At 39.4% G+C, this 27,352-nt stretch overlaps 1 protein-coding gene across 1 annotated transcript in view; it reads right to left on the bottom strand.

Annotated features, from left to right (window-relative positions):
• Positions 1-2,824: 2,824 nt before the first annotated feature.
• The window catches only part of efhd1 (EF-hand domain family, member D1), a 125,440-nt gene continuing 100,912 nt past the window's right edge, over positions 2,825-27,352 (bottom strand). The window contains exons 3-4 of the mRNA XM_043701978.2: positions 7,238-7,372; positions 2,825-5,674 (exon numbers count right to left, since the gene is read on the bottom strand). Coding sequence (XP_043557913.1) covers positions 5,543-5,674; positions 7,238-7,372 — 267 coding nt within the window. The 3' untranslated portion in view covers positions 2,825-5,542. The remainder of the gene's footprint in view (positions 5,675-7,237; positions 7,373-27,352) is intronic.

Here is a 27,352-nt window from a genome sequence, read left to right as displayed (position 1 = left end):
AACATGCTGTCAGAGTCTCAGTTATTTAAAGAAACAATTAATTAGTATTTTATAGATCAACAATGGCTGATAAGGAAAAGACAGGCAGTTTAACTCCTTACTGATTTGGGAAATGAAGGATTCAGAATAATCAATTCCTCTGGTGTTTCCATGATGACAGCCAAGACCCTGATAAAACTTTGCAGCTTCTAGAAGACCAGCTTCAAATTTGAGGCAGCTTCTGTATACTGAGGCCTGAGCTCGTGTCATACTGACAACTGCTAGGTGAAACAACTGGCCAGTTTGTAGGAAGATCTCACACAAAAGTATCGAATGTGGTTTCACCTAAACTAACTAAAAGGACTGGTCATTGCATCGACAACCACTAAGTCATTCAAAAAGCAAAACCCCTTAACAAACTTAATTAATGCACTTTTATTGTTATGCAACACCACTGGAGCAGGTGGGACTTGAACACATGCCTTCTGGCCCAGTGGTAAGAACACTATTACTATACCAATAGACCTATTGGTACTATACTATACCAATAGATCTATCCATGCTTTTTCACTTCCTCCAAAATCATTAACTCTTATCCTATTAAGTAGCCTATCATGTGGTATCTTATCAAACCCTTTCTAGATATCCAAAAATATTATTTCCACTGTTTCCCTTTAATCGATCCTGCTTGTTATCTTAAAAATAATTTGAATAATTTTTTCAAGCATGATTTTCCCTTCCTGAAACCATTAGTGTGTAAATAATGTAGATATGAATCCTTGCCAAATTTAGCGGGAAAGGGGTTCCATTCTTTGAGTGGGGAGCAGAGGCTATTGTCTTATTGTATAGATTCCACACTAAATAGGCACAGTACCTTTAAGACAGTGAGATGATATAGAGTCATAGAGACGGAAACAGCATGGAAACAGACCCTTCAGTCCAACTCATCCATGCCGACCAGATATTGTAGTTCCATTTGCCAGCATTTGGCCCATATCCGTCTATACCCTTCCTATTCATATACCCATTCAGATGCCTTTTAAATATTGTAATTGTACCAGCCTCCACCACTTCCTCTGGCAGCTCATTCCATATACACACCATTTCTTGCGTGAAAAGGTTGTCCTTTAGGTCCCTTTTATATCTTTCCCCTCTCACCCTAAACCTATGCCCTCTAGTTCTGCACTCCCCCAACCCAGGGAAAATACTTTTCTATTTACCCTATCCATGCACCTCATGATTTCATAAATCTCTATAAAGTCATCCATCAGCCTTCGAACCTTCAGGGAAAACGTTTCCATCACAACATGCGATGTTCTAGTATAAAGGTCCTCATCTTATCTTTGCCATCTGTCCAGTGTTTTACAGTCAATATAGCTGTAACATCAGTCAACAGAGTACCCAAACTGTGTGCAAGTCTGAGATTGTATAACATTTAAATACTTAATGTTGTTATTAGGCTTCAAAACAGCTGACTGAAGACGAACCCAGTCTTAGTGTTATGTGTTAAAGGGTTAAAATACAGGGAAACACTCAGACCAGATCATAATGGCAGTGATGTTTGACCCAAGAAACCATGTTAGAGGTATTTGATGAAGACAATGATTATCATAATTGTTGGAAGGTTAACAACAGCCCAGTTTCACCTTTGTTAGGGAAGGCCATAACTGGACCTTCCCCAAGATTAAGGGCTCTGGGGGTGGAAATATCATTGTCCACTTGACTGGCTATGAGCTATTGGCCAATCAGACGCTGATAATTTTGGATTACAGTCTGTTCCGGTAGTTCCATTCCCATGTGATCCTGTGTTAAGAATATTGTGTACTAAAAGCACCACTGGGTGTAAGTTTGCTCGCTGTGAGCAAACTTACACCCAGAACCTCAACCTGAGCTACAAATCTTCTCAAAAATGTCTAATAACAACACCATTTAAACCAATGGGACTGGAATCACATTATAGCTAATACAGGTAAGGAAAGTTTGTGTTCTACAAATAATGGTCTAAATCCTTCTATTCGCATTGAAGAATCGCGCATTATAGCGGAATGACTGTATCTTCAAGACTCTAGCCACATTGCAACTTCTCACTATGAAGTACAGGTTGCTTTTATGTTGTACAGGCTAGCTTTAACTCTTGCTAACATATTCAGAATTTGGATCCTGTGAAGTTTGCAGACACTGAGTTGGTGTTGGCTGGATGCTGAGAACATGTTAATTATCAGGTAGCAGTAAGTTGGCATGATGGCTGCATCAGAAGCAACTGGTACAGTTCAGTGTCCCATTTTCGAAGGCTGATGAATTTGACCTTGTCAGGGTCAAAGGTCCAACAGGATATGACTGAATGGATACCTGCAAGGTTGACATTGTGCTTACTATGTTGAGAAGTAAGCTTGACTAAACTATTTACTGTAATTACATTTCTGGACTTAATAACTGTATTTTCATATCCTAGAACTGGAGCAATCTGTACTACAGAATCAAATACAATTGTCAGATGTGAATTGGATTTGTAGTTTAGCCTCATGAATTCAGCAGCTAAAAAATGTGTTGCTGGAAAAGTGCAGCAGGTCAGGCAGCATCAAAGGAGCAGGAGAATCGATGTTTTGGGCATAAGCCCTTCTTCAGGAATCATTCCTGAATCACTCCAGTCCCATTCCTGAAGAAGGGCTTATGCCCGAAACGTCGATTCTCCTGCTCCTTAGATGCTGCCTGACCTGCTGCGCTTTTCCAGCAACACATTTTTAAGCTCTGATCTCCAGCATTTTCAGTCCTAACTTCCTCCTCATGAATTCAGCAGACATGAATGTGTGAACGTGCAGAAAATAAGTTCACATTCACAATGGAAGATCATTAGTATCTTTTATTATTTCAAAAATATGATTTTAAATAGCATTAACACAGCAGGTATATTATAACATTTAAAAAATTGTGAAACTCAGACTTCGTAAAGAATGGCTCCTGCCCAAAATAATTCCCAAATTAAAGCATTAACATATTTAATAGTAATGCTTTAATGTTTAAAATTTCTGCTTCTAGACTCCTGCTTTTAAATATACAACATTTTTCTGCATCACATCCAGATAAAACTGGCTTTATCTTTTCTGATTTCATTCCATTTAATTTCAGCTGACCACCAGGTGACCTGGACTGTTAATAATTTATCCCCATCTTCCCATGCTTTGTGAAAATGTTATAGCAACCCTTAATGGTGACATTCTACAAAAAAAACACAGCTTGCTAGGGGCATGATTTTATCACATGACTAGCAGATGCACATTACCATAACAGTTATTATTGCAAAAGAGCAATAATTCAGGATTCATTCAAGTGAACAAAAATTGCAGACATTTGAGTCACGGAGGAAGAATTCTAACAAAGCTCGGAAGAAATCATCCTTTAAAATGCAAACCATCAAGTCAATCCATTTTTAAAAGTTTGCTTACAAACATTAAGTAAATTGCAGTTAAATACTTGCATGTTGCATGTTTTACTTCATCTATAGAATTCAAATATTTTAACATCACTATCATAAAATCACTACAGTCACCTTTGCCTTCCTCACAAATATACCTCTGTGTCCCCAATCTTATATAACCATTTAGTCATTTCATATCAGTGCTAAATCAGGCTCCCTATAATCATTGTGCTTGCTACCTAATAGAAGCCTCAGGTGTACTGTTTAAAATTGGTGCCTTATATACCCTGGTAAAACAACGTCAGTGTTTTCCCTCTCATTTCTTTCCACTAACTAACTTTCCATCCCTAACACAAAATAAGTAATTGACACATGGTTGGAGAAAAAAATCATTTCAGTATGTTAACCAAACTTGAGGTTTACAGTTCCTTTTGTTCCATTTGTGGCCTCTAAGATTCAGGTAACACAGGGCCTGTAGATTGCAACATTTTGAGGTTCTTTCGGACAATACAGCATTTATTGAAAACATAATGGCAACAAGGCCAGATTTGAAATGATTTCATGCGTAACCAAACTCATTCATAATTTACATATGTTAACACATAATTTAAGAATGCCATTCAACATGTTTTCCTTTTGGATTATATTTATTTTAGTGAAGTTTTATGAGACATTAACAAGTCCATCTTCAAATAAGAAATGAAAAATTCTCATGGGATCCTAGGCTAACATCACATTGATTAGGACACACATTAGCCAAAATAGTCATTAGAATGTTCTTGGTTAGATGGCCAAAAAGGTGGGAAGTGATTGCAACGTAAATGTTTTCTGCTCCAAAATGGTTCCTGTCCAAGAAACTCCACAAAGCATACACATAAGGTGACAATCATGTTTAAAAAAGGACTACAGAAAATGTTGAATCTTTTTGTTCCAGCAAATAATTAACTGGACAGTCAAAATACAGACCAATCAGTAATTTATCAGATGCTCATATTGTTAAAAACAAGTGATACTTTAAAGTAATGGAATGAAATTAGGGCATTTTTGACCTGAGCCCTGCCACAGTGTTCAATATTCACATCTCCTTCATTTCCGTAGGTTTGCCAAGCCAAGCAGCACCCATCACTCTCTAAGAGAACAGTCGGAAAAATAACCAGCTTTTAACAATCTTCTAAAAATCACAAAATGTAGGTTGTCCTAATGCCTGGCAAGGTCCTTCCTGTTTTACAAACCTATCAGACTCGGACACTCTCTGACCACTCCGTCGGCTGGAGAATTACTGTGGGCAAACATGAACAAGACTCTAAATCTTGTTGCTTTGTGCCATGGAAAGTTCATACACATACCCTGCTATTTCACAAAGTTTCCCTTATTTGTACAATTAAAATTCAACATATATTTAGAAAATGTACAATTTGTGACCAACACATTACCCATTTACAACTATTATCAAAACTTAGCTAAAATGTTTAGTTACAGAGACTTAATTCAATATTGATACAATATTAACATTTTGAACTTATTATCCACACAATTTTAAGCATCTATTCTTTTATAGTTTTGCAGATTAATTTGTTAAAATCATTATTGGTCTTTGGATTAAATACTTGTTTAAAATAAAAAGCAGTTTTCATGAATACCATTGAAAAAAGTCATATTCTGCATCTATGGTCTAAAATTGTGCCCAAATGAACTACAGATTATATATACGTATACCTTATATATATAAAAATAAGACTACAGAAGATAAATTCAAAAATACTTCAAATGGTGTACAATTTAATGCAGCTTTTCTAAGAGGCATTAAATTCTACAAAAGCACAGTCCTGAGCCATTAATTTTGAACAGTATGAATAGGGACAGAAGTGATTATGATCATCCTCTGAATTGGTAAGCAAACTACTCTAAACCAGAAATGATTACTTTTGTTGTGCCAATAATGCATTTGCAAATTTGAGGCTTTATGTATGGAGTCAAATCAGTTAGACAACTAAAAAGTTACAAGTCTAGAACTTTAGGCTAAATTTAAATAAAATGGCAACCGAGAAACAGTACTTAGTGCAAGTTTTAGTTATCCAACTGTTAGTATTCAGTTCTGTGTTTTACAAATCTGTACAAATGGTTGTGCTGGATAAAACACAGGAAATTCTACATAAATGCGGCCTTCAGTTCTTTAAAGGCTGCTCTTCGTTGCTTCCTGTCCTCTTCTATACGCTTGCGCCGCTCATTCTCGGCTTTGATTTCAGCTTCAAACCTGCTGCCAGTTGTCAGAGCCTGAGCCTAGAAACAAGTGCAAATTAATTTAGGCAATTGGATTTTGTGAATTACTTGAAACAATTGCATGTCCCTTCCTCTCCCTGAAGAACTACATTACCCTCCAACTACAGGAAAGGCATCCACTGGCATAACTGCCAGCCTTATTGCAGTCAGTGGTCAATCGTGCCCACTTTATTATTCACGATATCACCAGAGATTGTCATTTGTGATCTGGATGAAAGGGAAACTTGCTCCAATAATTGTAAGTCATGTGGCTCAATTGCCCAAACAGCAGCCTCTTTCTCTTTAACCACCTTCAAGATTGGAATAAAAGCAAAATACTGAGGCTACTGGAAATCTGAAACAAATAGAGAATGCTAGAAAAACTCAGCAGGTCTGGCAGCATCTGTGGAGAGAGAAAGAGAGTTAACATTTTGAGTCCAGTATGACTCTTCTTCAGAACTTTGGAGTTCAAGTTTGAAATATTCATCCATGATAAAGTTTTCAATTGGTGTGATTTTGGCTAGCCATATTCAAATTAACCATAATGGGGTTGAAGCTAAAAGGATTAGCATTCCTGCCAACAAGAAAGCTGTTAAAGTAACATTATTCATTGATTTGTTGTTGGATGTTGGCCATAAAAATGTTTGATGGCAATTTGAGGTGAACAATAAATGTTCATCTTTCCTGCAATGTCTACATCCCATGGACAAATAGAAATCTCAGAATCGAAACACACCTTCGCGTGTGCAAGAAACTCTCAATAAAGACAGAGCGACTTTGCTGAAGTTAAAAGTTCGACCCGCATAAAACATATAACAATTGTCTTGTTCATAACTGTTTAAATGCACAAGATCTGTACACAAGACTGTACATTTGGAATATTCCAAGTAGAAAGTTATTCCTTGGGATGGGGCACTTGACGCTAATATCTCACAATTAAATTCATTCGGTAGCTGCAAATGCAGGCTTCATGTAGCAGCCTTCATGACCTCAGGTTGCTCTGAAGTGCGTTACAGCCAATTGTGTACTTTTAAGTGTAATGCTGATTGTAAAATAGGAAATGCAGCAGCCAATTTTGCACACCAAAAGTTCTCACAAACAACAGATAGTTTGTTTTTTTATATATTGATTGAGGGATAATTTGTTGTCAGGACAGGAAAATATCATGGAGATGTTCACATCCATTCAAGAGAGCATTCAGAGCCTTGGTTTAACATTTTAGCCAAAAGGTGGCACTCAGAGTGCAGCATTCCTTCAAACATGGATTGAAGTGTCAGGCAAATGTTTTTTTGCTACGTTCTCGAGTGGCTCTTGAGTCCACAATCTTATGTCTCAAAAGCAAGACTGTTATCCACTGAGCACCATTTGGCTTCTGACTACATTTATGGCAATCCATGACCCTTTCTTCCTATCTTGGAACCATTTTCACTACTGTTAAAGTTGGACTTCAGATGAAATTTTTCGAACAGGTCTCAAGTTTTAGAAACTCACTTTTCCCAAGAGTCCGCTGTGTTAAAATCAAAATATTCATATACTTTTTTGCCTTGTAAATATTTCAGTCTTGATCTGATAGTTAGTTTTTACCTTTGCCTCAAAGAAATGCTTGGCACCTTGAACCCCCTCGGTTGAGACATCAATTTCTGAAAGCCTGGCGAGAGCCATCAACCCACTGTCTTCCTCCAACTCGCCTGCTGCCGCCTTGTGGAAGATCAGAAGAAACTAAAAAGAAGTACAGGTACACTGAGCAAATTGGTGAACTGTCATCAACTCTAACCCCTAGGAAAGCTCCAACAGCAAATCTCAGTGTAAAAATTTCGATGTGCATCTGGGATATAAAGTCATACAGTTATATCCAACATGGAAACAGACCTTTCGGTCCAACTCATCGACACCAACCAGATATCCCAATCAGACCTAGTCCCATTTGCCAGCATTTGGCTCATAACCCTCTAAGCCATTCAGATGCTTTTTAAAATGTTGTAATTGTACCCACCTCCACCACTTGCTCTGGCAGCTCGTTCCATATGCGCACCACCTTCTGCGCAAAACAGTTACCTCTTATGTCCATTTTAAATCTTCTCCATCTCACCTTAAAGCTATGCCCTCTAGTCTTGCCCCACCCCAGGAAAAGACCTTTGCTATTTACCCTATCCATGCCCCTCATGATTTTATAACCTTTATAAGGTCACCCCTCAGCCTCCGATGCTCCAGGGGAAAAAGCCTCAGCCTATTCAGCCTCTCACAATAGCTCAAACTCTCCATAATGAATCATGAGTTTTTTTAGATTTTAGTTCGAATTCAAGACAATTATCTTCATGAAACAATTCGTGATCTCAGTTCGAAAAAAAAACAATAAAATGATCACAAAAATGTGAAAGCATGAAATTCTGGGGCTGAATTCTTGCTTGTCAACCAATAGTGGAGTTGAAACAATTCCTAGATGTGGAGACCCGACCTGGAGGAAAGTGGACCAGAAATTCAGGTTGCTGTTCCAGGTGAGCTGAGTTTCATGGAGTTATAGCAGGTGACCCCAGACGCTGCTGCAGGTGGAAGCAGATTGGCTTTGGGGCTCCAGCACTTCATTGAATATATGCACAAAGGAATAAAACAAAAAGCCAGCTTTCCAGCCCTTACCTCCTCACCTGCCACCAATTTCCAGTGCATCCCTCCACCCACACTCCTGCATATGTCACGTCATGCTCCACCCCCTTACCCTTCTTACCAATCTATGCTCCTCCCAGTTATCCCCATTGGCCGTTCAAAGTCCTATGCCCTTGACCCATCTTTAAGGCCTTTTACTTACCTAATGCCAAACCATTTCATCCAACCACACCACCCTTCTGTCTTACACCTATTATGCCAAGTCACCCAGTACCCAGAATGGTAGACTTTAGGATCCATGCCAAGATCAAATAAAGTTCTAAAGTGACTACTGATGAATTCAGTGTTTTAAAAAATATCACTTATTGATTTTTTAAGAAGTTGCATGGAACATCCATAAATCACTTAGAAAGAACAAACGCTGGAATTCATAGTCCCAGTTTAATTTTTTATAATCACCTCAAGCTGTCAAACTGTGAACTGGCAGGCATTCACTGTGATAATGAAAAGTTGAGAAATCAATTCAGCATTGATCATGTAATGATAATCCTCTGGCTTAATGTCAACAGTGTGAAATAGCAAGCAATGAATTTTTTTAAACTTACAGAAGTGGGATTTTGAAATTGAGGTCTCCCTCCCCTACATTACACTTTTTTCTAAGTTTGAGAGTCACTCTGTACAAAAAATTTGGGTTTGCGAGTTACCATACCCACTTAGTTAAAATTTACGAAACGAAATTTTAGCTAAAACGAGTATGAACTCTACTTATGCACAACTTTTTTTAAAAGATGTTGAAATTGTCTGATCACTTCATAACTAATGTTGTCAGATTGGAAACTGTTCCCACTTATCCCACTCCCAAAAGTAGCATAAAAGAAGCCAAATAAGTATCTTTCTTCTTCTGCGCAAAACAGACAGTTATCCTTGAATAGGCAGATTTGTAATAGACTGAGTTTGACTTCAAAGGCAAGTTGCTAGAATGTATAAAGTTTTTGGATGTTTTGGCCAAAAGTTGGATGTCAACAAAATTGACCCTTATTTAGGTAATATAGTAATTTCTGTGATTTTATCTAAATTAGTTCTCTCTTGGCACAGTTGCTACAGTTCATGATGTTGAATAAAAACAGGCACAATTGTGGTCTGCCTTCATTCATTGTCCTCTTGGTAAAATACTGGGTTTAGTTTCCAGCCTGTTGACCACATTTGAAATTCCATGCCATGCCCTTATAGTCTTTCATTAGCAAAAGAAAGCCTTTGAGAAGGCTACTAGGTAACTTTTCTCTCCTCCAAAATCCCCAAGCAGCATGAACAATGGGCATATAAAAATACATGCCACAGCCTTGTTTGTTGAGAGTAATGCATGATCTCCATTTGGGAACTACCATAAAACAGGAAAAATAAAATCAGGAGATCAGTGAGTGTGGGGAACCCCATTCCTACCTGAAAATACATATCAACTTTCCACCACTCCATGGTGCTGCATGCTATATTATCCCCAAGAGCGATTCTTGATCAATCAATTGCTTATGATTATGACTTTGTGTTGGGTACTGGAGGGACAGTCAGGAGATAAATGAAGTATTGTCATGTGAAATGTAGAAAATACAACAGCCAATTTATGTACAGCAAAATCCCAAAAACAGCACTATACTATTATGTTGATTCAGGGATAAATATTGAGGAACACCAAAGTTCTTCTTTAAATAGTGCATTGCTTTTCTTTTTGATCTGGGAGAGCAGTCAGCTTGAACATGTGAAATTTTCCCAGATAATTGTAATTCCCAGATGATTGGTAAGAAAATTGTAGAAGATCAGAAGTGGGGGAATTCTTGACATTGAGACTTAAAGGTCTCATTTTCCAACAAAGTGTTGCATGGCGAGATGAGATTCTTGCTGTTGAGTAGTAAGAGATATTCTCATTTGCATGCATTAAACTTACCTCTTCGATAAGCATGTTTCCTATTGTCCCACACGCAAGATACAAACTAGAAGATGGCAATTGCCAATATGGAAGTCAGAGGGATGCTAACTTGGGTGATACCAGCTTACTGTTTGCTCTTCCAGGCTTCATCTATGGATACCAATCCTCAAACTCATGGTATACGTCATGGTAGCTATCCGCTTGCAGTCTCCATTCATAGACATTGGTAATGGGACATTCACCAGCCTCACTGCACCTACATGGCATTCCTCCTATTCACATATAATACAGTTCTGCACTTCCATGCTGCACCTTAGTGTACCAGCACTTTTCATTGCAATGCTGCTGCCATGATACTTTGTGCACAACGACAAACACACAATTTAAGGATTGGACAGGGTGTATCTTATGGGTCTTCCCTTGCTCTTTTCATACTCTATTTTGTTGCTTACAGCATCTTTGCTTTACCTTATCATGCCTTAAGTTTTGTTCTTTGACCCCTCAGGCAGAATGTAAAAGTTCACAATCGCTCTGTTTTACCCTTTTGTGCCTCTCCTAAGGCAGGCAGTTGTCATAGATAAGATTAGAGTGGTGCTGGAAATGCACAGCAGGTCAGGCAGCATCCGAGGAGCAGGAAAATCAATGTTTCGGGCAGGAGCCCTTCATCAGGAATAGTTGTCATAGTTGTCAGCACCTTGCAATGTCAATCTCACAACTGCATAATGTGCCAGTGGAACATACAATAAAACACAATGTGCATCAATTAAATGGCCATGTCTCAAAGTCTGACGGGAGCAGCTCTGAGTCAAGGGTCCCACAATCAGTCAAGGACAGCCTGCGGTATCAATCCATGAATGTGGGCTCAGTCAGTTGATTGGTCACATGGTGGTCAGAGTCATGATCCTCTACTCATATGGAGTGAGGAACAGAAAACAGAAGTTGAAATGAAAAGCCACAACATCAATCAAACTAGTTATTTTATGAACTGCATTTGGGGGTATGATTTCATTTTTATTTGAAAATGTATCCATTTGACATTTATGATATTCCCAGACAGATTAACTAATTTGGAAAAAAGATCTTTATACTTGGTCACCCGTCCAAAGTTATAAATCCTGCAAAAGATCTAATCATTATTTGAGAGGTCAATGTAAAGGATGGTCTGTTAATATCTCAGTTCCTTCTAACTGGCTCCGGATTGCCAATTACAACCACTTTCCTGTGAAATCTAAAGGCAGCCACCAAAGTCTTGTTCAAACTCAAAAGAGGTGGTGAGCAGAAACACCACAGAATGAGGAAGCAATGAGAAGAGCTAAAATAATCAGCAGCATATGAACTGCAAAAAAGATTTTTTTTCCAAACTGACCGTATGCCTGACTATTCATAAAGCATATCAAGACTGGATGTTTGTCAGCCTCTTTTTCCTCATCCCCAACTCCACTAAGGCAAAATCTGCAATAAAAGACAAACCAGAAAACCACTGTATATATTTTGTTACCAATATGACTCCAAAAAAGTAACAAACTAACCATAGAAAGCTGTCGCTGTTATAAAGGAAGGGCTGCAGCAAAGGACTCTCTTCCTGTGTGTTGATTATATTTTACACAGTTTTTATCAACTTTGCCCCTTTATGTCTAAAACTTGCTGGGTGTCCAATTGACTCACACAGTAGCAAAGCCTGGATGTTAGACAGGACCATGCTCTGTGCTATGAGAACTTTTGTCAGCAGCCTGTCGAGCACCTTGTTAACGCAGATGGGGAGCTGCAGGTGTGATGTGAGTTGTTGCTGTCATCCTGGGTTACATTATTCCCTCAGCTCCAGGATCTCAGTATTCAGCAACTCTAGAACAACGGGCAAGTAGATGGAGGCTTCTGGGAAACAAGTTCAAGGTTTTTGATCCAACAGCGAAAGTACAATGATGTACTTCCAAGTGTGGATAATGTGTAGTTTGGAAGAGAACTTGCAGGTGATATTGTTCCCATACATCTGCTGCCCTTGTCCCTTCTGGTGGTAGAGGTCATGCTGTTGAAAGGTATAGTCAAAGGAAGCAGGTCAAACTGTCATTTTTTCATCTCCTCATCATGTACTACTAAATTTAATTCCAGTGCATTCTTATTTCTTCAGTATCACCGTATTTACATTATTGATGATTGGTTTTGATCGCCTTCCCCAAACCTGTTCCGCTGGTGGAACATCTCTTGTTTTTCAATACCATGGTCGAGAGGGGCACAGGGGTGCCAGGGAATGATCAGAAGGATGCGTATCATGCCAGTTGAAACAGAATAGAGAGTTGCTGCTGGGTAAACATTTGCAAATATAGGGCAACATTTATGTACGCTTATTAACGTTATCACCCGTAGGGAGTTGTTTATGATCCCCTGTATGTCTGCACACAGAAACTTAACAAACTATGATCACATTTGAATGCTCACAAACATCTCCATAAAATGAATGAACTGTGACCACTGTTGAATGCTTGGTTGCTTGGCTACTCGAGCATGATCATCTGTGCTCAGGACTTGGTCCAAATTACATCAATTAATGGCCACTGATACCTAATGCAATCTATCATATTAGAGCACAATAAAGCTCTCAATTATTTCAGGCAGGATCTCCTCACTCCGAAGTTGTATTTTCTGTTAAATCCATTTTGTTCCACAAACTGAGCAGAAAAACCTTTTTACTAAAAAGGTTTCTGTTGGCTGCACGATAACATTTTTGGGATCCACCTGAAGAATATATGACTGGTACAAATGTGAAAACTGCTCAATTAAGCCAAAGTGAAAATACCACACCCTTCAGTTACTAAATGTAAATTCTGCATGAAGTACATCAAGTTATTTTGAAGTAATTACTAATTACTTGTAGAAGGTCCCATTTAAAAACAAGTCAATCCTGGAGTGAATCATGTTAAATTAAATCCTAACAAGTCATGGGAATATTATAAACTTCATTCCAAAAGCTATTCTCCAAGTGTGCCGTTTTAAATAAGAATGTACAGCTGTTTTCTTATACACACAAAACATTATTGTTCCTCAGTTTTGCCAAGGTCAGGTCATTGTACATGGTGACAAGGTTGCATATTTACCAGAATTATTTTTCTGTGTATTTCTTGAACAAAGTTAAAACTTTTTCTTGCCACACAATTGCTATGTCTGTTTCAATACAACAGAAAGAATTGTACATTTTTTAATCAAGTCATAAGAATATCCCTTCCATATCCTGGAATCACACTCACCACTCAAAGAATGATGATGAAGTGTACTTTCATGTCATGTTGGATTCTCCAAGAACTGTAATGAACTTATCTTTGAACAAGTCATTAACTATTTTCCTGCCATGCCAGTTTTCTCAGACATTTGAGAAAGCGTCTTTTTAACAGTCAAGATATCTCTGTACCAGAATGGAGCAGGCTCAAGTTTTTAATACACATAGCAGCTTCTGGACAATTCACTGGGGGCTAGACACCACCGCAAATTTAACCAATGACAGCTTTCCTGCCAGCCCATCTTGACCTGACCTACCTGCTCATGTTCCTTCCCACCTATCTGCTCCACTCTCCCCACTGACCTATCGTAATTACTTCCCATCTGCATTAACCTATCAACTTTCCACTTACCTTACCCCAGCCCCACACCCCCACCCCACCCCCTTCATTCATCTCTCAGTCCCCTTCCCCCTCCACATTCCTGATGAAAGGCTATTGCCCAAATGTCGACTCGGATGTTGCCAGACCTGCTGTACTTTTCCAGCGCCACACTTTTTGAATCTGGCTCTCCACCGTCTGCAATTCTCACTTTCTCCAAAGCCAATCTATTAGTAGAATTTCTTACATTCTTAAACTGATTTTGCGAGAAAATTACATTCAGAAAATTAAAGTACTACATGCGCATATCATAGATAAATAACGGTTTTCCCGTGGGTCATGAGGAGCAAGAAAGCACTTCCAGGTCCTTTTTAAAAGTTGTCTCATCTTCTACTGTGTCGGGGCAGATTCAGCCATCAAAACAGATAACAGCATACAGGTTTCTCATGGTTCATACCTTCCTGCAAGGCAACAGTTGAAGAGCACTTTGTTACACTTCAATGAGGCACTGAAGTACAAAGCATGGTTTTCCTCCATCCTATTTAAGTTGACAGGCTAAGGGTCAACTTGTACTCTATTTTTACTACATTTGATGCTCCAAGCTGGAAGCTACTGTTTGCAGAGAGGTGGATATCATCACAAAGACCTGAGACATCAGTTGAGTCAAATATCTCAAATTGTACAAAATGCTGTTAAAAGCCTCAGACATTTTCAGCCTATTCTAGAATATAACTCTTTGTCAATGCTCTTGGGATTCTGCACCAAGTGAGCAGGACCTGCACCCTTTGATAGGTACTCGACAGCACTGTCCCTGACTTTAAAACACGCCACCACTGTTGTGTGTGATGTAGACATTACAGATGCTTTGGTTGCAAACGTTCAAAATTTCCTAGATTCTGTACAGACACCAGTATATAAAAAAAAACACAAATGTAAGGCCCCTCCACAAAAAAAAACAGAAAAGGAAACCATGCACTAATTAGTCTAACATCAGTCATTGGGAAATGATATAATCCCCTATTGTGGAAGCCATGACAGGATATTTAGAAAATCATAGTACACTCAGACAATCAACATTATTTTAAGAAAGGAAAGTCATGATTCATAAACTTATTAAAGCTCAACAAGGAGGATGGATGGATTAGTGAAACCAGGAGTTGAAGCGTACTTGGATTTCCAAAAGGTAATTCAGTAAAGGTGCACATCAAGAAAGTTGCTACATAAGGTAAGAGCTCCTGTAATAACTTGGATCTAGTGTTAATTAAATCTATGAGACGTAGAGATTCAGGTCAAAATTTAGTCATTTCCATTTGGTAAACTAACTAGAAAGATGCCATAAGGTTCACTGCTGGGGCTTCAACTATTTACAATTGATGTTAATGACTTAGATGAAGGGGCAGAGTGTAGTGTCTCTAAATTTGCTGATATGAAAAAAAGGGATGACAAGTTGTCAATAGCACACAAAGGTCCAAATCTTGGCAGTTGTGGAGTGCAGCTCAATTCAGGAAATTTCATGACCCACCTGATATATGTTGGTGTAAAAACGTACTCCAAATTCTGGAGTCAGGCTGGCTATCATCCTTAATGACCACCCTCCCACTGTCCTTTATACACAGCATGCAAAGACAAAGCCAATTCATGTCCACTGGTCATACCTCCAGAATACTTCAAAACTCCTATGTCAACTCCAAAGCCCCATTCACTCAGTACTCATATGGATAGATCTTAGGGGTCAGATGGAGATGATATAAACAAATTTTTTTTAAAAGCTAATAAAACCACAGGTTCCTACTAACCCATCTTCCTTGTTGTATCTTCAAAGAGCTTTAATATATTAATTAAGATTTTCCTTTGTTAAATCAATGTTGATTCTACCTGACTGTATTATGATTTCCTAAATATTCTGCCATGACTTCCTCAAGACGGGATTGTAGCATTTCACAATGACTGATGTTATACTAATTGGTAATTAGCTTCCTGTTCTGCCTCCTGTTTTTCTTACAGAGGGGCATTGCATCTGTTGTCTTTCAATCTACTAGTACCTTTCCAGAATCTAGGAAATTTGGAAGAATGAAACCAATCGATAGACTTGATTGTGAAAAGAAAATCTTGCATTCATGAAAGTGCCAAAACTTTTAAATGACAAGTGGCTAATTACTTACAAAAGCAGACCTCTGGTCATACATTTAAATTTTTGTTTAAGCAGTCAAATTATGAACTCTGAACTCCTCTAAGATAACTCAGTCAAGCACAGTCAATCAATAGCCCTTACGGAAATGTCAAGAAAGAGCTTCACTGAAATTGCATGAACAGATTCTACAACAGCAAGTCAATCTAAATCATCTTGTTGATTTATTTTTTAAGAAAATCTACTACTGCTAGATGTTCATCAAATTTGAATGGAGGATTTTAAAATGTAAAATCGTGACAGTTATTGAGATGATATCCTCCCTTCAATAGCAGTTGCATCTAGTTTATGGATTTGTGTTTAGTAAATTGCAGATTAAGCCTTTTACAACAGCCAAAATGGGGTCTGGTTGAATTTGAGTTCAAGTGCTGAGCTTAAGTTTCCCTTCTTTAAGAATCATATCCACCCTTTTCTCCTACAGGATAAAATGGAATTTGTTGGAAATGGGGCATAACTTTTGCAAACTACTGATCAGCTTGCACATCCTTCCAATTCCTCAAAAATGGCATCCAAAGAATCTGCAAAGAGATATACAGGTAAACAGATTGGTTAAAATTTGGCAGATGGAAAATCATGTGGGAAAATGTGAAGTTACTCACATTGGCAGGAAGAGTAGGAGAACAGAATATTACTTAAATGAAGAGAGACTGCAGAATGCTGCAATACAATGAGACCTGGGTGTCCTCATAGATGAATAGCATACAAATACAAATAATCAGGAAGGCAAATGAAATATTTTCATTATTACAATGATAATGAAGTACAGAAGTCTTGCTGCTACAGTTTAAACATTACTAGGGCCACACATATTATACTGTTTATATATTTTTTCCACTTAAGCTGGTTTGACCAGAATTGGAACTAGGCAAAGGAGGCTTATGGTGAAAGGTTGAACAGCTTACACATTTACACATTGGAGCTTAGTAGAATGACAGTAATATTATTGAAACATTGAAGATTCTGAGAAGGAATTGAAAGGATGTTAACATCCCCTGGTATGTGGTGGTGGCTGGTAGTAAAGGAGGAAGGTGGAGTGAAGACCATGACCAGGTCAACTCTGGTTATATTTAACAGCACAACACATTCAAATTGCTTACTATTCTTTCTATTTCTTATGTTCCATGGATGTGTTGCTCACCATGTGATATTGTAATGACCTGCCTTGCAGGTCCCACCAAGGTATATGTATCTGAGCTAGTGAGTGGGTTGTGAGAATCATGTGATGGGTTTTCTCAATGAGAGACCACCTTGCTTCTCCTCTGGTATCAGTTCCTATATGATGTTGAAGGATCTGGGAGAGATGTAAGTTATGAATTAGAGCTGGCAAAGTGAAAGGGTTCAGGAAGCACACCATACAGATCATCATATTTCAGAAGCTGCTGACATCAATTCAACAGGAGTGGGTGTTGAATGCCACATGATACTCAATTCTGTTACCACATAACCATGTGTTCCGAGACTCCATCTATCTTCAGTGTGCCATCCTTCACAACAGTCAGGGTAGTTTCATTTCAAGAGAAGTTCACCATCTCTCCCTGGAGATCTGCTGTTCTGCTGCCCATTCTTCTATATGAAGAGATTAAAGAAAGCTACAAGTGTGAGAAATGGAATAAGATGGAATGACATGATTTATGCAGGGAAATGGAGAGGAATGAGTGATAGATTGCAATATGATGAGGGCAAGTGTAAGTACTGTTTTTTCAGATAGGATGAGAAGATTGCTCAAAAGAGAGAATTGTGGGCGATCTAAAAGATATGTCGGTCTGAGGAATGCTGTGCAGGAAAGGCTGGGAAGGCTTGGCACTTGAATGTAGCATTCAAGTATCTCACTTATTCATGTAGCTTATCTTTACTGACTTGATAAGCTTAAGAAGACACTTGCAAGGAATAACACACAGGTTACTCACCTCTTCAGTGACTCCCAGCCATATCTCAGTGCATTTCTGATGTAGACGGTTTCCTCCTGTTTGTTGAGAATAAAATTCCCCTGCTATTGCTTATACCAAAGCATCACAGAAGATGCCTTTGAACTGGTGGGTCAGCCTTCTCTTGTTACACTGACACCACTTCAGTTGTTCATTTGTCAATTGTTGACCAGTTCCATCTGGCATTCATGAAGGTCTCATTAAATAGATGTTTCTACAGCAAGTTTGGAAGCAACATTCTAATACTGTAGAAACCACCCCCTCGGGCCTCTGCCAGATTCCTTACTATCAGCAGGACTAACCATCAAAATTCCGCCCTAGCTGCCCGAGTCGGGTAAGCTGCAAACCCCAAGTGAGTGGTTAAATCTTAACCTTAGATATTTGCCAGCTAATTCTAAAGTATGTGGAGTGATTGGAACGAGGTCAGCCAGGCAAACATCACAGAATAGGAGCTCCTTCATTGTGGCTGTTGACTTGGTCCAATCAGGGAGCCCTGGCTGACAGTCAAACAGAGGTGTCAGGATTCTGCTCAGTCTAGGAGCCAGCTCGGAGTTAGCTGGGTCAGTGTCATGCACTATGCACATGTAAATAAAGGGAGACTTGGTTACATGATACTGGCCTTCGTGGAGTTAGTTCAGTGACAGCCAGGAAGGGATTAGGTTCCAACATATTTGGTGAGGCGGTGCCCAGAGTGCCAACAAGGACAAAAATTACTGTCAGCAGCTCTCCCACATTAATGGGAATGGCTGGGTAAACCTTGGACTTACATCGGTCTTGTGACCAGCTCTATGTTTTTAGTAATTGTGGACATCCATTCAAAGTGGTTGGACATGCATGGAGTTCATTTATCAAACACGGGGAGGGCAATTGAAAAGCTGAGAGCATCCTTTGCAATACACAGACTCCTGGAAGTGCTGCTCACAGCCATCATTTACCAGCACGGAATTCGAATGTTTCCTAAAGTCAATGGCAACCGGCATGAAATGGTAGCTCCATACCACCCATCATCCAATGGTCTGCCAGAAAGAGCAGTCCAAACTTTGAAGCAGGTATAAAGAAACAGCCTACGGCTTTGCTCAAAACCCAACTGTTCCAGTTCCTGTTCGACCACCTCTCATGTAACTACAAGGATAGCTCCAGCAGGGTTGCTGATGGGGAGAACACTCCACACGAGGTTAAACCTGACCTTCCCAAACCTGGCGGGAGGGTGAAACGGCATCAAGAATGCCAGTGCCTGGCACAAGACTCCTCTAAGCAAGAGTGGTAATTTACCTCAGGGGACAAAGTTTGGTGCTGAAACCACGGAAAAGGGCCTGCATGGGTTAGAGGGATGATCGGCGTGAAGTTTGTGTAAGAGAGGCGGTCCTGAATAAGCACTTGGATCATTTCAAAGCTGCAACCTCAAACAGGCCAGGAGCAAAATGTACCCGGACCCTCAGAACATCCAACCAGACTTTGAGAACCCTTGGGTTCTCCCCATCCCACCAGTGTAAAATAAACCTCTGAGGAAGAGATGGACAGAGCAGATGTCACAGCCTCGACGCCATTACTGCCTGAAGAGGAAGATGAGCCTTAGCCAAGACACTCTAGGTGCAAAAGAAGGGCTACGGTCCGGTACATCCTGCCAGTATCCAAGGCAGAGTCAGAGGAACCAGACCGAGTGCTAAAATCCCTAGGAGAAACTACAGGATAAAGAATGGGCCTACATCCCAGGACTTAAGAAAGAAAGGATGTAGCGATTGGAACAAGGTCAGCCAGATGGACCTCAGAATATGAATTCCCTAATTGAGGCCATTAATCTGGTCCAGTCAGTGAGCCCTGGCTGACAGATATCAACAGGAGGTTCTGCTCACTCTAGGAACTGGCTCTGTGCTAGCTGGGGCAGTGTCATGCACTATGCATATATAAATAAAGGGTGACTTGGTGATGGGATTCCTGTCTTTGTGGAGTTTTCAGTATGCATTTTATTCATTGCAAGTGTAATTTGTTGCAGTTAATAGAGGAAATCTCCTGGATAATAAGCAAAAAAGGAGTAAAGCAGGTGAATATTCTGATTTGCCAACGGTAGTTTCCAAAATGTGCCAGCACGGAGGAACAGGACAGTCTGCAGCAGATTCACTCTGGAACCGAAAGTGCTTACAATAAAAGAGCGACTTTTTACATGCCAAAATGTGTTATTTTGGTTTAGAGACATTGTTTTTAAAGTTTTTCTCTTTGGATGAACGCTACAAATTATTTAAACAAGCAGTCACTACAACTCAAAGTTTCCATGTTATTCTATGGCTGATTAATTTGATACCAGTTAATGCAATGATTAAGCATACTCCCATGTTAATTCTTTATAGAGAAAATGGTGGCTCATTTCCTTTGGCACAACTTACAACTAATAGTGACAACACGATTGCTCACTGCATTCTTTAACATTAAGTATGGGCCAAAAGGCCTGTGTCCCAGGGGTTAATATGCATCTGTTTCAAAATGAATCATTATCAAGATTGTAGGCAGCTTCAGCTGTTACATATGCTGCGTACAATCCGTTAACATGAAAATACATTTTTGCTAGTATTGCCAATGAGAGAACCTTTACACAAACTTCAACAAAGATTAAAAGTTACATCTAAAGAGAAAGATCAACTTGAAAGTTGAGACTTGTTTAAAACTGAATTTAAGTGTGCACAGTTTCTATATCCAAATTTCTAATGGTAAAGAATGGTATTGATAGGCAAAGTTCCAAAAAGTATTGTGAACAGGACCCAGACTTCAGAACTCAAAAGTAAAGTGACTTCTAAAACCATCCTCCAGGTGGGTAACAGGAGTCAGGAAAATTCACAGCTTGGCCTGCATACCTCTGGAGAAAGTGTATGCAAAGGCAGGATTTTTCTTCCAGAGTATGTACTGTTTTCCCAAAAAACGATTCACAGAGGATGCGAGTAAGGATATTTACCCAGTTAGAATTAAAAAAAGGTCAAGCCCTCCAGCTCTCCCCAGTTTACAATACTCACACCCCATTCATGCCGATAGGCTGGTTAGTCTGACCTCAGTCATTGGTAAGACTTTAGAAGCCATTATTAATGATGAGATTGCGAAGTACATGGAAGTACCTGCTAAAATAGGGCTGAGTTAGCATGGCATTGTTGAGGGAAGGTCATGTCTGGGAAATCTGTTATAATTCTTTGAGTAAGTTAGACAAAAGACATGATCCACTTGAATTTCCAGAAGGGATTTCACAGGAGGCTGCTGAATAAAATAAGAGCCATTGTGTTAGGGGTAAGGTACTGGCATGGATAGAGGATTGGTTGCCTGGAAGAAGGCAGAGAATGGGGATAAATGGACTTTCTCAGGACGGCAGCCGGTGACTAGTAGAGTTCTGCAGGGATCAGTATGGAGACCACAACTATCACGTTATATATTAACATTCTGAATTAAGAACAGAGGTATTGTTGCTAAGTTTGCAGATGACACAAAGATAGATGGAAGGACAGGTAGTGTTGAGAAAGCAGGGATGCTGCAAAAGGACTAAGACAGGCTAGGCAAGTGGGCAAAGAAGTGGCAGATGGAATATAATATGGGAAAGAATGAGGTTATGCACTTTAATGGGGAGAATCGAGGCGTAGATTATTTTCTAAATGGGAAAGGCTTCAGAAATATGAAATGCAAAGGAACTTAGGATTCCTAGTTCAGGATTCTTTTAAGGTTAACACACAGGTTCAATTGACGGAAATGCAAATGCAATGTTAGCATTCATTTCAAAAGGGCTAGAATACAAGAGCAGAAATGTACTGCTGAAGCTGTATAAAGCTCTGGTCAGACCACATTTGGAATATGGTGAGCAGTTTTTTGGGCTCCATATTTAGAACTGAGATGAGGAGGAATTTCTTTAGCCAGAGAGTGGTGACTCAGTGGAACTCATTGCTGCAGAAGGCTGTGGAGGCCAAGTCATTGTATATACTTAAGACAGTGATAGATAGGTTCTTGATAAGTAAGGCAATCAAAAGTTACAAGAAGAAGACAGGAGAATGGGGTTGAGAAATATAACAGCCAGGATTGAATGGAGTAACAGACCTGATGGGTAGAATGGCCTGATTCTGCTCCTATCTCTTGTGATCTAATGTCATTCCTCTTCATGCAGCTCCCCTGGCTCTTTAGGGTTTCCAATGCCAACTGTGACGCCCACATACATCCTACAGCCCTTCATAATTCTTGGCCTATAAATGCATCAATCAATCCTAGAGATCCTTCAAAGCATCACAAATTGCTGAAGAAGGGCTTATGCCCGAAACATCGATTCTCCTGTTCCTTGAATGCTGCCTGACCTGCTGCGCTTTTCCAGCAACACATTTTCAGCTCTGATCTCCAGCATCTGCAGTCCTCACTTTCTCCATCACAAATTCTTTGACTTCTATTCTTTCTCCTCATCATATTCAAGATGAGTTTGTGATTTTTATATATTCTAGATAAGAAACTGTAGTAAAATTGTAAACTAGTCTGTAACAAATGGATTTGCAATTGTTCTACCTTGTGTACAGTGGAATTGTCTTTCTCAAGCAGTTTAACATTTAGCTCAGTGGAAACATGTGGGTTGCACAAGTTTTCCAGGCAAAACAATCTTAGCTAGAAAATGGAAAACAAATGCTTTGAATAAGCCACTCATGTAACCTCCAGTGGAGTGTAAGTAGTAACTAGCTGAATAAACAAAGACTTGAGGTTGGATACATGAGGATATACAATAGCTGAAGGCACCCAAGACACGGAAGTGGGCTGAATGACAACCATTTGTCAAATTTATTTGAAAATTAAACAGCACCAGAACTGATAATCTGGAACATTGACAAATAATATGTTCAAGATGTGCATTGAAGCCTGCTTTATTGTAGCTATAGATAAATAATGATGTAGATACATTGACACATAATGTGTATGTGGATTTTTTTTAAAAACAGTATTTTCTAAGAAGTGTTTTTTAAAAATAAAATTTACAGAAAACCACAAAATCGCTGCAGATTGCAGGAGATCCTACATGAGGCTTGGTGCATCTCTGATTGAAGACCATGGGGTCAAGCCCCAATCCTAGTGACTCCAGTTCATAATCCAGGTTGACACTTGAGGCATTGCTTTATTATAATACCAGATCAGAAAAATGTATTTGAGTTCCTTGAGAATATAAAAAACAGGGTGGATATGGGGAACCTCTTCATGTGGCGCATTTGGAGGTCCAAAAGATATTTGAGAAGGTGCACAAGAGGAGAGCCCTTCCTGTGGTGGGTAATATATTAACATGTATAGAGGGCTGCCCAACTAACAGGAAAGAAAGAATGGGATCAAATGGATCATTTCAGGTTGGCAAATTGTAACCAGTGGAGTATTCTGTAATGTGGATCCCCACCATGTAATCCTCATCATGGCGATTTCAACAGAAACACACCCACTCTTGTACATGGTCTTTTTGTATGTAGGTATGTACTAAGTGGATTTCTCAGATGTTGGAGTTGTCTTTTGAGGCAGGGTTAAGCTATTTGGACCGATCCTTATGTAAAGACATGGGAAGCAATTTATCGCTCCCTGGAGGTGGTGAGAAGGGGAAATAATTGAGTGGGTTGGCTGTGGGGAGAAATGTACACCCCCTCACTAAATCTGCAATTAAATGCTGAGAAAGAGGGTTTATGGAGTCACCAGTAATTAAGATCCTGAGATGATTAATTAATAGGTCATTAAGAATTACAAATTGCTTCCTCCTCAAGTATTTGTCTTCCTGGTTGGTGAGGAAATTTCCTACTGGGAAATCAGGGTGACCTATCGACCAAGTTAAGATGGGGACACAATTGGATATATGGGTGGCAGACAAAGAGTGACTTCTGACAGCCAACGCCCACTCCTTGCCTCCAATCCATGCCTCTCCATGACAAGATGACAAAGATCACTCACCTTCTTACCAGCGGATCTCCTGAGTAGGCCTTGATTGGCAGACTTCGGTTTAGAAACTACAGGCCTCTAATTGGCTAGCAACTTGGGTGAGAAACTCACCCTTACACTGTCAGCTCTTATCGAGCTGATTGGCAGGTCATCAGTTGTGTTATCTCGCCATTAGAGGTGCCATGTTAGTCACCATTTGACATGCTTGTCCCATGGAAAAAGCCTCAGCTGTTAAATTCATCATCCAACCTATCAAGCTGGAGAGGATATTTGCATTTGTGAGGAATCCAGAGCCAAGTGGCACAGAGTGTCAGAATGAGGAGCAGGAATGAAGAGAAATCTCTTCTCAGGGAGGCATTAAGTCGTTGGACTTTACTACCAAGAAAACAATAAAGAGTGAAAAGTTGAGTTATATACATTATTGATGTACAGAAAATAACCAAGCAAAGAATATGGGGGAAGGCAGATAGGAAAGTGAACTTTAGGCCATAATTAGATCGGCCATGAGCTGATTGAATAGTGTAGGAGGCTCAAGGGACAAACAGCCCCTTCCAATTTCTTGGGCTCTTATTTTGGGCCATGTCACCTCAAGGATGAGATGTTGAACAATCAATATTCTATAAAGGTGTCTGTAAACTCAATTCAATGGTATTATTTGTAGAAGAGCACTAGGATTTCTCCTGGTGCCTTTGTTAACATAACCAGAGTAGATGATCTGATAATATAACTCTGAATACAGAGTAATCTTTTAGCAATGATATCCTTTAGAGCTCAGTCATGAAAGTGTTATAAAAATGCAAATTTTTTAATCACAGTTGATACATAGTGGTTTTGATGCATTTAGAGTTCAAGAGATTGTGTAAGAGAGAGAGCATGACAGCAAGAACACACTATTCAATAAGAGAGACTGAGACAGAAAGACAAAAAAAAACAGACTGAGAGACAATGATAGACAGAGAGATAAAGAAAAGAAGAGAGAGCAGCACACACATGGTTACAGTTCTTTCCCAGTTGGCATGAAGATTTTGGTTGCCAGTTGTTTATACAACTGTTCTTGAGGTCATGTTGGATTGTGTGTAACCGCAGGTGCCAACTTGTACAAGTCAATTTAAAGCAGAGGGAAAACAAAAATATCTTTGTTTCCACAAAAGGAAGTTAAAAAGGAAATTTGAGTCCGAACCAGCTCAGGTTGACATTGAAGCGCATGTTAAGCAGACTCCAACACTGTGAAGCTATTCTAAGCTTAGAGTTATGTCAATTAGGGTGTTGGCTTTGAGAGGTGACCTCAGCAGCTTTACTGGAACCATAATTAAGACTGCCAACACAAAAGACCTTTGACTGCCCAGGCTCCCAGTAATGTCTAAATCTCAGCTGTTTGTTGTTTCACAATGCAATGGTGCACAGATGGGTTAGTTTTTCTATTAGTTACCAAAAATCAAATCTTCAATTGCTAGATAGAGAACAGGGCTCGAAGGGCTAAATGGTCTATTCCTGTTCTTATTTTCTACAGCTGAAAATGTGTTGCTGGAAAAGCGCAGCAGGTCAAGCAGCATCCAAGGAGCAGGAGAATCGACGTTTCGGGCATGAGCCCTTCTTCAGGAAGGGCTCATGCCCGAAACATCGATTCTCCTGCTCTTTGGATGCTGCCTGACCTGCTGCACTTTTCCAGCAACACATTTTTCAACTCTGATCTCCAGCATCTGCAGTCCTCACTTTCTCCTTATTTTCTACACGTCACACTGATGTCCAGTACACCAGTATCATCCAATTTAGGAAACTGGGGGAGAACAGTTACCCACAGTCAAAAGAAAGGAATTAAGCTCATTAACAAACCAACTAAAGTCATGGATGAGAGGCCAACAGAAATATTCCTGGAGATCTGCGGTTCAAAACTGTATGAGATATCTGTTGTGTTACGTGCAGATGTCATTGCTATATTTACCAATTTTTGTTCAGCATTTGTGGAAGTTTTAAAAATCACATGACCCACTCTATTCACTAGACAACAGCCTTGCTCCTGTTCTCTTCCAACGTCTCAACTCTCAAGTTCTCCCTTGCCAGTTCACTTAATAGTCAAGTTGCCTTACCAAGTACCCTTCCCCTACTCTGCCACCTTCCAGATTCCTACATTCTTAAGAAAAGGACTATTCTAAATACTGTAATGTATTTTTCTCTGCAAAAATCACAGGAGCATAAAGATAATTGATGTTTAATTTCTGAAGACACCAGACACCAGCAGTTGAAGCGTCATCCAAGGAAATAGATAAAGTACAAGAAAAAGATGTTATTCAGAATATCTTGTGTAAACCATTTTTATCAAGTCAAAATCTGATTTGAATGATCAGCATTTTTCATCATTCTGAACATCTAGCTGGATTTTTCCATGAAAGCCATGTTTAGAGAAGCTTTCCAGCAAGGGTTAAATCATTCTTAGTCAAGGCCACATGGCAATATGAAGCTTTTGAGTTTGTTCTTAACAAACATACATTGATATTTCTGTTAGTGTGTTCCTTTATTATAATTAACCAATTGCCACTTTATTACTGACATTGAAAATACAAATTCGCCAAGAGTTATATTTGGAAAAAATAAATAGAAAAACAAGTCATAATGGATCTGCTAAAGCGAGACCATTTGCTGAACTATGTACTGTAATTAACAAATTAGAAACAGCAGACTTAGGAATAACAGTAGAATTATAGTACTGGAGGTGGGACCTATGAAGGTACATCATGGCAAATGACAGTGCAGAAAAAACTTAAAGGTTAGCTTGGTGACAGATTCAAGAACTGCATGTTTAACATTTATAATATAAATAAGTGATAATGGCAAATGTTCATATAAAACAAATTATGTAACAAGATCAACTTTCAAGGCTATCCTCATTAAATTCAGCCCACTTTGTTCTACAGGTAGAAGATCTTTTATCTGAAATGCTCAGGACCAGCTGTTTTTCGGAATTCAGAATTTTTTATTTTTCAGAATAGTGACAGTTTAATGGTGAAATGTTTAAAAATCTTACTGGAGGAGCAGACTTCTAAGTAAGAACGTGCTTGGCCAAGCCCCCCCGATGCCACATCTAAGTGACATGCATCGAGTGGGTATCGACTTGGGGGCGTTCACAGAGAAATGCCAGGCCTGTCGATGCTTGGCCATGCCCCCCACCGCCTCTGAGTGACACGCATCAAGTGGGTGTTGACTTGGGTTAGCTGTTTATTTGCAAAACAACCTTGTTAATGAGAAAAAAACTTCACAAAAACTTTCGGATTTTGGAGCCTTTCGGTTTTTGGATGTTCGGAAAAAGGATTTTCTACTTGCATTAGCTACACTGTATTCAATTCTGGTCTCCTTGCTACAGAAAAGATGTTGTTAAACCTGCAAGAGTTCAGAAAAGATTTACAAGGATGTTGCTGGGGTTGGAGGGTTTGAGCTATAGGGAGAGGCAGGATAGGCTTGGGCTATTTTCTGTGGAGCATCAGAAGTTGTGGGGTGACTTTATTGAGCTTTATAAAATCATGAGGAGCCTGGACATGGTGAATAGTCAAGGTGCTTTTCCCATAGGGCATA

The sequence above is a fragment of the Chiloscyllium plagiosum genome, unplaced genomic scaffold (assembly GCF_037043375.1).
Source record: "Chiloscyllium plagiosum isolate Xiang-an unplaced genomic scaffold, Cpla_swu_hap1 HiC_scaffold_13, whole genome shotgun sequence".
Classification (NCBI taxonomy): domain Eukaryota; kingdom Metazoa; phylum Chordata; class Chondrichthyes; order Orectolobiformes; family Hemiscylliidae; genus Chiloscyllium; species Chiloscyllium plagiosum.
The sequence above is the reverse complement of the archived record's forward strand: the minus strand, read 5'-3'. Positions and strand labels throughout refer to the sequence as shown.